Raw genomic sequence first — 10335 nt, forward strand, 5'->3', positions numbered from 1 at the left:
CTCATGGCTTGGTTTTTGCTCTGACATGCATTGTCAACTATGGGACCTTATATAGACAGGTGTGTGCCTTTCCAGATCATGTCCAATCAATTGAATTTACCACAGGTGGACTCCAATCAAGTCGTAGAAACATCTCAAGGATGATCAATGGAAACAGGATGCATCTGAGCTCAATTTCGTGTTTCATAGCAACGGGTCTGAATACTTATGTAAATAAGGTATTTCTGTTGTTTTTTTATTCTAAAAACCTGTCTTTGCTTAGTCATTATGGGGTATTGTGTGTAGATTGCTAAGGAAAAACATGTATTTAATCAATTTTAGAATAAGGCTGTAACATAACAAAATGTGGAAAAAGTCAAGGGGTCTGAATACTTTCCGAAGGCACTGTATGCACTGTGAATCTGATTCATAAGTTTTTGTTTAGCTATCCATCCCCACACTTCTCTTTTGTAAGTGTTTGTCTTTCTTATAGTAACATACGATGCAGTAATAAATGAACAATAATCCAATCCCACATCTATTACGGGGTATAGGTTAAACCATTTGACCTGCATGCATTTCGCTGGCATTCATTCCAGTCATACATGATAGACTTTAGATCACGCTTCTGTGAAGGGTTAATAAAAGGGGAGGGTTTAGTGTACAAACCAGAATCCCTTCATTATATTACATCATCCGCAAAAATTGTTTAGGAGCAAGGCAAATCTTCAATCATTAACTGTTTTTTTAACTTACTTTCTCAAATTTGGTTTGGATAGGATTCGAAGTTATGTTGCAAGGAATATTAAAGGTGAAAAATAGTCTTTAATCATATATCAATCCGAAACTGACAGGCCACGGTCGTCTGCGGCAGCGAATAGCCTAAGGTTTCGGGGCTCGACTTGCTCTTTCTTCAAGCAACGCGGTTTTGCGATCGGGAAAGCCCTTATAACTGCGCTGCATCAGATAGGCTATAACCAGACTGCATCAGGCACCATATTTTGCAGCTGGGGAGTAAGCCTATTGCACGAGTAAGTATGACATTAACTTTGGCTTTTGTAGTTTATGCGTTTGTTCTTTAGTTCGTTACAATTCGTATTGTTTGTTTTCAAAACTAGATTTTTGATTGCAATAACAGGATAAGGAAGAAAGCATTTATTTATTGAAGTGGTTCCATGGATAAAAATGAAGCTGCTCACAGTATACATATTATGGCGCACAAAACCATTACACGCAATGAGTAATTACACAATCAACACAAATCCTCTGATAGCCTATTGCACACATTAGATGGTATAATTCAAATAGATCATTATCAATATAAGTATATTCTTAAAAGTCAGAATACAGTAGTGAAAACGCTAATAGCCACATCCACAATCCACTGTCTCAAATATTTGTCGCTGTTGTGTATATTATGTTTAGAAGAGGTAAATAAGTCTCGATGCAGATGCGCATAATTTCCCCACCTCTCCACAGATGATGCACCAGCACCTGTTGAACACTGAAATGAAGATGGACAAAGGAAAACAGGATTGTGTCGTCGGTGATCCCCAGTTTCCTTGCGTGGCATCATCCACCCGCCGTGTTGCTGCAAGGGAAATGCATTTCATTTATATTTCCCTCTGATCAAATGAAAATGAATAAGAGACCAGAGGAGATAGCATACGTGACAATCCAGAGTTTTATTATTTTTAATGTTTTTATTTCACCTTTATTTAACCAGGTAGGCCAGTTGAGAACAAGTTCTCATTTACAACTGCGACCTGGCCAAGATAAAGCAAAGCAGTGCGACACAAACAACAACACACACGGAATAAACAAACGTACAGTCAATAACACAATAGAAAAGTATATTGTGTGCAAATGAAGTAAGATTAGGGAGGTAAGGCAAAAAATAGGCCGTAGTGGCGAAATAATTACAATTTAGCTAAATAAACACTGGAGTGATAGATGTGCAGAAGATGAATTGTATTACCTGTAGTAGGCCTAGCCCAAGTTACTGAAAGAGATCATTAAGTGGTGATTGCCATCAAACCTATTGATTCTTATATTGCCTCTTATTGCAATATACTGGACTTGTCTGATTTAACTAGAATATTAACAAAAAATGCATAGATCAGAACCCCGTGCGTTCTGATCATGGATAACAGTGCCCAGTGCATCCCAGACGTGTGCCTACTCAGTGCTGATGCTGATACACCACCTGCCTGTCACGAGAAAGAGCAGGTGGACAAAATGGCTTTGCTGATGCAGGACTTCGTTGGAAATATACCCGAGATAAAAGATCCAGACGAGAATCAAAACTTTGGGGACCAGTGTATTACGGAGACTAATAGACCACTTGTTGAAATGGACAATGGAGTGATGGGTCTTAGATTTTATAATGGTAGCCAACCAAGGAATGGCTCAGGAAATGCAAATGAGGATCAAAAGCATATGTCATTAATACATTGTAATACCCCACAGCTCAACAAAGAGCAGCTCTGTTCAATAGAGCGCGATGCGGTAGAGGAGAATTGCCGCGCACAGGCTGACGTGGCGCACAGCCTGGGATATTCCCTCTGCTGCCTGGATGACGAAACGCAAGCACAGAGCACCCCTCTCGTGAGTGAAGTCAGCGGAGGAGCTGTGAAATATCCCTGTCTGTTTGATAAAGCAAGTTCCCAGGTGGGGCATAAGGAGGGGACCTCTGCGTCTGTTACCTATTGTATCGCTGCAGAAGCGCTGACAGTACGTCAGCGCGGACAGCCAGGCAGTGCGGGACAGAATGCTGTGTGGGGAGAAAGCGACCCAGACGCTACACAGGGATACTCAGCACTGCAGTCGAGGCAGGAAGGATGTGGATATGGAAACGGAGTCTTTGCTTCTAAAGAGGAGACGGATTTAGTGATTGAAGTGTCTGGAAAGAAACTTGAAGCGCATAAAGCCGTTTTGGCTGAGAAAAGTGACTATTTCAAGGCGCGGCAGTCCCGAGACGTATTGCGAGTGAAGGGGGTGAGTTTTAAGACTTTGACCATTTTGGTGAATTACATTTACTCAGGCCGAATGGAGGTTAGTAAGGATAATATTGTAGAGGTCATCACCGGAGCTAAAATATTACAAATCCCCTGCGCGGTTCAAGCTGCTGTCGATACAATGTCGGAGCAGATTACCGCCGAGAACTGCTATGATATTTTGACAATAGCCAAAAAGCAACGTCTCAGCGAGTTGAAGGAGAAAGCCTACAAGTACATGAGTGACAATTTCTTGCAAATACTGCGGGATCCCGGTGTCTATGGGCGTTTGACCGGAGGGGAGAGAGAACTAATTATCACCAGGAGAATGGAGGGAAAGAGGGCGTTGATGGTGGCTGAAATCAACGAGGTGTATGACGGCGTCGGGAGCAGACCTACAAGTCGTGAGAACAGTCGCCCTCAGAGCCCTCTGTCCATAGTGTCCCTGAAGGAGAACCGCATGATCTACTATTACAACAAGGAGACAAAGGACTGGAAAGTGCTGACGAAGATGCCAGATGAAATCAACACAAAGGGCTCTGGGATATGCACCATGTACAATTACCTATTCGTGGCAGGTGGAATCAAAAGGCAGGACGACAAAGGCAAAGTCTCGGACAAGGTGTTCTGCTACAACCCACTCACTGACAGCTGGAGTGAAATTCGACCGCTCACTGAGGGTCGGTCTCAGCTCAAGCTGGTGTCCATGGACGGCTACCTGTTTGCAATCGGAGGGGAATGTCTCTTTACGGTGGAGAAATATGACCCTCGCCTGGATAGATGGCGCCCAGTGGCGCCACTACCAAAAGGGGCTTTTGCTATTGCGCACGAGGCAACAACCTGTAATGGAGAGATGTTCGTGTCCGGAGGCTCTCTATTTTATCGTCTGCTAAGATATGACACTAAAAGAGACGACTGGGAGGAATGCCCGTTCAACAACAGCAGAAAGAAATCCACTGACATGGTAGCGTTCAAAAACTTCATCTACAGGTTTGATGTCAACCGTGACTACGGTGTCAACGTGTTCAAATACAACACCGTGGTAAAAATATGGCACAACAGTGCGTCCCTGGAGCAGACCAACCCCTTGCCCTTTCGCTGTGCTGTCATTGGCAACACCATTTACTGTGTGAACAAGTCCCAAACATTGCAGTTTGTTGTGGAAGAGGAGAATGAACAGTTTTTGCCCGAGGCACTGGCACTCAAAGCACCTGTAGAGGCAAACGGTGCCCTTGTCCCATTTGTCCTGGCTCTGCCCAAGACAGCCTGAGGCAAATGCACAATAATGACCTCTTTGGCGACTCACTAAAAGTGGCCTCAGAATTGTCATATGAGGACATAATATGTTGTGTTTGATAAAATACCCACAGTGCACACCACATCATTTCAACATGGATAATTGGGTAATATTTGGTTGAGAAGTTGATAAGTGAGATTGCAACCCATATTCACCCACTCAAAAAGACAGTCAAAAGTGAGTTGAATTTCCAATGTGTTGTAACTCACTATGCTTTCAACCATCTAAAAGCACAACCAAATTCCAATGGAAAAACGATGTCTGATTTTTGGTTTCATTACCATCCAAATGGCTATCACTGCGCTTTGAACCATTTAAAAGCGCTGCGAAGTTCAAATGGGAATGCAATATCAGATATTTTGATTATTTATACAACAGATGAATGTATCATCACTGTGCTTCATTCGAACAGCAGAACAGAAGTTGGATTGCAGTTGAAATTACATTAAAAGTACATGGTGCAAGTGATCAATGCCATTCGATATTCTGCGCAGATTATTATAGCAATTGTGAAGCTCTCCGCAGACCTGCAACAACCTACAGAATGCATGCAATCTTGAACATGCACGGTCTATATCATTAAATAAGAATACATTAATAGTTACAGTAACCTCAAATGTGGCCATAGATTAGTTACTCATTTTAAGGTTGAATGTTAAATTGGTTTGTAAAATAGCCTTAACTTTAGGCTATTTACTGTATTTCAAAAGTAATATTGAATTGTGTTTTCTTGACAACACATCCAGATATCAACATTTAAAGGAGATGTATCTACTGCTTGGATAGTTCCATCTCAGTCACTTGCTTAATCCTATTCTTACATTTTCATTTTGGGTTTAGTTGAAGACGTGAATCCAACATAACATTTGTTTTCCTGTCAACAAGTTCATAGGCTATTTTTTGTAGTTCAAAGGTGATATTGATTTGTATTTGGTTGTCAACGCAACCAAATATCAACAGTTGAAGGAGATGTATCTTCTGCTTGCATAGTTCCATCAGTGCCACTGACTTAGTGTGTCTTTATCCCAGTTTGACTACTAATTAATAATTGATATGTTGGATTCACTCAACCAAAAATCAGGACTAAATCAAATCAAACTTTAAATGCACTTCAAATTAAGTTTTATTAGATTCAGTCCTATTCTTTAACTTAGATTTATGGTTCTGCCCAGCCTATAGTTTTCTTTCTGATAGCAGATACATTATACTGATCAATTCATTTATACATTTATAATTAGTAGGTTATCTGTTTTAACAAACCTTTTTTTAATATTTGTACTTATGTATTGTATATTGTTTGTTTGTGGTGTGGTTTTCATATAAACCCTTGGGCTTCCAACCACACATGCACACACACCAGTTTTTGTTTTTATTTGTTTTCATCTGTATTGTTGTCTATTACTTGTTTTCTTTTGTGCAAATAAATAAATAAAATAAAGTTATAATGTTGAATATCTGACATTACATTTACATTTAAGTCATTTAGCAGACGCTCTTATCCAGAGTGACTTACAAATTGGTGCATTCACCTTATGATATCCAGTGGAACAACCACTTTACAATAGTGCATCTAAATAAATAAATAAAAATTGGGGGGGGTTAGAAGGATTACTTTATCCTATCCCAGGTATTCCTTAAAGAGGTGGGGTTTCAGGTGTCTCCGGAAGGTGGTGATTGACTCCGCTGTCCTGGCGCCGTGAGGGAGCTTGTTCCACCATTGGGGTGCCAGAGCAGCGAACAGTTTTGACTGGGCTGAGCGGGAGTTGTGCTTCCTCAGAGGTAGGGGGGGGCAGCAGGCCAGAGGTGGATGAGCGCAGTGCCCTTGTTTGGGTGTAGGGCCTGATCAGAGCCTGAAGGTACGGAGGTGCCGTTCCCCTCACAGCTCCGTAGGCAAGCACCATGGTCTTGTAGCGGATGCGAGCTTCAACTGGAAGCCAGTGGAGAGAGCGGAGGAGCGGGGTGACGTGAGAGAACTTGGGAAGGTTGAACACCAGACGGGCTGCAGCATTCTGGATGAGTTGTAGGGGTTTAATGGCACAGGCAGGGAGCCCAGCCAACAGCGAGTTGCAGTAATCCAGACGGGAGATGACAAGTGCCTGGATTAGGACCTGCACCACCTCCTGTGTGAGGCAGGGTCGTACTCTGCGAATGTTGTAGAGCATGAACCTACAGGATTGGGTCACCGCCTTGATGTTAGTGGAGAATGACAGGGTGTTGTCCAGGGTCACGCCAAGGTTCTTAGCACTCTGGGAGGAGGACACGATGGAGTTGTCAACCGTGATGGCGAGATCATGGAACGGGCAGTTCTTCCCCGGGAGGAAGAGCAGCTCCGTCTTGCCGAGGTTCAGCTTGAGGTGGTGATCCGTCATCCACACTGATATGTCTGCCAGACATGCAGAGATGCGATTCGCCACCTGGTTATCAGAAGGGGGAAAGGAGAAGATTAATTGTGTGTCGTCTGCATAGCAATGATAGGAGAGACCATGTGAGGATATGACAGAGCCAAGTGACTTGGTGTATAGCGAGAATAGGAGAGGGCCTAGAACAGAGCCCTGGGGGACACCAGTGGTGAGAGCACGTGGTGCGGAGACAGATTCTCGCCACGCCACCTGATAGGAGCGACCTGTCAGGTAGGACGCAATCCAAGCGTGGGCCACGCCGGAGATGCCCAACTCGGAGAGGGTGGAGAGGAGGATCTGATGGTTCACAGTATCAAAGGCAGCAGATAGGTCTAGAAGGATGAGAGCAGAGGAGAGAGAGTTAGCTTTAGCAGTGCGGAGAGCCTCCGTGACACAGAGAAGAGCAGTCTCAGTTGAATGCCCAGTCTTGAAACCTGACTGATTTGGATCGAGAAGGTCATTCTGAGAGAGATAGCAGGAGAGCTGGCCAAGGACGGCACGTTCAAGAGTTTTGGAGAGAAAAGAAAGAAGGGATACTGGTCTGTAGTTGTTGACATCGTAGGGATCGAGTGTAGGTTTTTTCAGAAGGGGTGCAACTCTCGCTCTCTTGAAGACGGAAGGGACGTAGCCAGCGGTCAAGGATGAGTTGATGAGCGAGGTGAGGTAGGGGAGAAGGTCTCCGGAAATGGTCTGGAGAAGAGAGGAGGGGATAGGGTCAAGTGGGCAGGTTGTTGGGCGGCCGGCCGTCACAAGACGCGAGATTTCATCTGGAGAGAGAGGGGAGAAAGAGGTCAAAGCACAGGGTAGGGCAGTGTGAGCAGGACCAGCGGTGTCGTTTGACTTAGCAAACGAGGATCGGATATCGTCAACCTTCTTTTCAAAATGGTTGACGAAGTCATCCGCAGAGAGGGAGGAGGGGGGGAGGGGGAGGAGGATTCAGGAGGGAGGAGAAGGTAGCAAAGAACTTCCTAGGGTTAGAGGCAGATGCTTGGAATTTAGAGTGGTAGAAAGTGGCTTTAGCAGCAGAGACAGAAGAGGAGAATGTAGAGAGAGAGGAGGGAGTGAAAGGATGCCAGGTCCGCAGGGAGGCGAGTTTTCCTCCATTTCCGCTCGGCTGCCCGGAGCCCTGTTCTGTGAGCTCGTAGTGAGTCGTCGAGCCACGGAGCAGGAGGGGAGGACCGAGCCGGCCTGGAGGATAGGGGACAGAGAAAATCAAAGGATGCAGAAAGGGAGGAGAGGAGGGTTGAGGAGGCAGAATCAGGAGATAGGTTGGAGAAGGTTTGAGCAGAGGGAAGAGATGATAGGATGGAAGAGGAGAGAGTAGCGGGAGAGAGAGAGCGAAGGTTGGGACGGCGCAATACCATCCGAGTAGGGGCAGAGTGAGAAGTGTTGGATGAGAGCAAGAGGGAAAAGGATACAAGGTAGTGGTCGGAGATTTGGAGGGGAGTTGCAATGAGATTAGTGGAAGAACAGCATCTAGTAAAGATGAGGTCAAGCGTATTGCCTGCCTTGTGAGTAGGGGGGGAAGGTGAGAGGTTGAGGTCAAAAGAGGAGAGGAGTGGAAAGAAGGAGGCAGAGAGGAATGAGTCAAAGGTAGACGTGGGGAGGTTAAAGTCACCCAGAACTATAGAACAAATAATCCATAGTTATATCCAAATAGCGGCGTTTTGTTCTTGCGTTCAAGACACTATCCGAAGGGTGACGCGCCGGCGCGTATCGTGACCAAAAATGTGAAAATATTCCATTACCATACTTCGAAGCATGTCAAACGCTGTTTAAAATCAATTTTTATGCGATTTTTCTCGTAAAATAGCGATAATATTCCGACCGGGCGACGTTGTTTTCGTTCAAAGACTGAAAATGTAAAATGGACTCTTCACGTGCACGCGCGCACCCGTTTCATTGTTCTCAGATCGACCACTATCCAAATGCGCTACTGTTTTTCAGCCAGGGACTGCAGAGTCATCATTCAACGTTCTGGCGCCTTTTGAGAGCCTATGGGAGTCTTAGAAAATGTCACTTTACAGCAGAGATCCTCTGTTTTCGATAAAGAGGCTATAGAAGGCCAAGAAATGGTCAGAGAGGGCACTTCCTGTTTGGAATCTTCTCAGGTTTTGGCCTGCCATATGAGTTCTGTTATACTCACAGACACCATTATATGCATATTCTAGTTTCTGGGCAGGAGTAATAACCAGATTAAATCGGGTAAGTTTTTTTTCCGGCCGTGAAAATACTGCCCCCTATCCTAAACAGGATAACACAATTGTCAGGATCAACAATACCTAGTAGGTTACAGTGTCCTCCTTCCTTTACCAAAAGATAATCTAAAGCCAACTCATGGCGGCCGACGACTGCTTTCAGATTTTGGACTTGTAATGAGAGTTGGCTAAATCCTCAGATCGTTAAATTCATATGGGCCTGTAAAGAGCAGGTTCAATTGTTTACCGACTTTCCCAGGACAGCCACACCCCAGGAGGGTATGACTGACATACCAAAAATCTCACCCGGGTGTAGGACATGACCATAGGCTTCCTGATTGTCTGGGACGAGTTGTTTGGCGCGCTTAAGTTCCCCAGAGTTGGTTTGACCTGTCTCATTGAAAAGGTCGGTGACTGGAATTCTTAACATGTACATTTCTGTTCTCCCCAAATAACAACATCCCCCAATCCAGGAGGTAAAGTTGACCCATATATACACGACAAGCTCAAGTATCTCCCATATCTTCCTTCCCATCATTACAAAGACACAGGGCAGGAGTTGACTTCGGGCTTAGGAAGGTCAATATGGGATCAATGCTCAAGCTTCCATTTCCTAACAATTCAATCCACAGGTGCCTGCTGGGATAATTACACTGTACAGAGTGGGTAGTTCTTACCGTGAAGAATGACTCACCTCTCCTGAGGTGAGAGGCCATAGAGGGATCTGCCTGCTTCCTTCTACCACATTAGGTAAGTTTGCTCCCTTCTTGTGACCACCCCAACATACATGTGTCCCATGATCCCCAGCTAACCTCTCAGTTCTTCACCCAAAGAACAGTCTTGTGGTCTCCCTTCGCCTAGTAGGTTGTTTCTAATTACCTCTCTGCATAAAGTATAAAAACCCACATTCAAACTCTGTCCTTCCGGACAGCTCAGTGGTTGATGTAGGCTTTCTAAACACTAAAATCTGGGTTCCTGGCCTCTTAGTCTGATTTCCAATTTTTCTCACCATTTGTATCCATTTGTTGTTTTCCTCAGATCCCCCAGGGGGTCCCGTGGCTGCGCCAACAAGGAGACCCATGGAAAGGATGATGGGGAAAACAAACCACCACACCCGGTGTAGTCTCTGTTTCCTAGTTATAAAACCTGAGTGTGAGTGTGAAATGATGTCTCCTTCTTTTGCTCGTTGGCTAGAGCCTTCTTCATCATCTTTCTTTCCGGCCTTTTGGTCTGGGTTCTCTGCTTCTGTCCTTTGGCTCGGACCTACTTCCTCCGTCAGATGTTCTCGGGGCCCTGCTCTCCCTCCCTCCAGTCGCTCATCCATGGCTTCCACTCTGGGAGGTGCTTGCAGTGGGAGAGATGATGCCAGCCGGACCTCTTCGCCACTCGCAGGGCTGTTGGTGTCACCATGGTTACCTGGAACGGACCCATCCATCGTGGTTGGTTCCATTTTCGTTTGTGGACTC

At 45.0% G+C, this 10335-nt stretch overlaps 1 protein-coding gene across 1 annotated transcript; it reads left to right on the forward strand.

Moving 5' to 3' along the window:
* Window positions 1-649: 649 nt before the first annotated feature.
* Window positions 650-5731, forward strand: LOC106571624 (kelch repeat and BTB domain-containing protein 11). The gene is made up of 2 exons (XM_014144919.2): window positions 650-1010; window positions 1459-5731. Exon 2 carries the CDS (start codon window positions 2122-2124, stop codon window positions 4243-4245), a length of 2124 nt encoding a protein of 707 aa, XP_014000394.1. The 5' UTR covers window positions 650-1010; window positions 1459-2121; the 3' UTR covers window positions 4246-5731.
* The last annotated feature ends 4604 nt before the right edge of the window (window positions 5732-10335 follow it).

This window comes from Salmo salar, chromosome ssa15 (genome assembly GCF_905237065.1).
Source record: "Salmo salar chromosome ssa15, Ssal_v3.1, whole genome shotgun sequence".
In the NCBI taxonomy this organism is placed as follows: domain Eukaryota; kingdom Metazoa; phylum Chordata; class Actinopteri; order Salmoniformes; family Salmonidae; genus Salmo; species Salmo salar.

Bases quoted from the DNA above. Each gene is read 5' to 3' on its own strand.
- LOC106571624 (XM_014144919.2), top strand. From the start codon at position 2,122: ATGGATAACAGTGCCCAGTGCATCCCAGACGTGTGCCTACTCAGTGCT.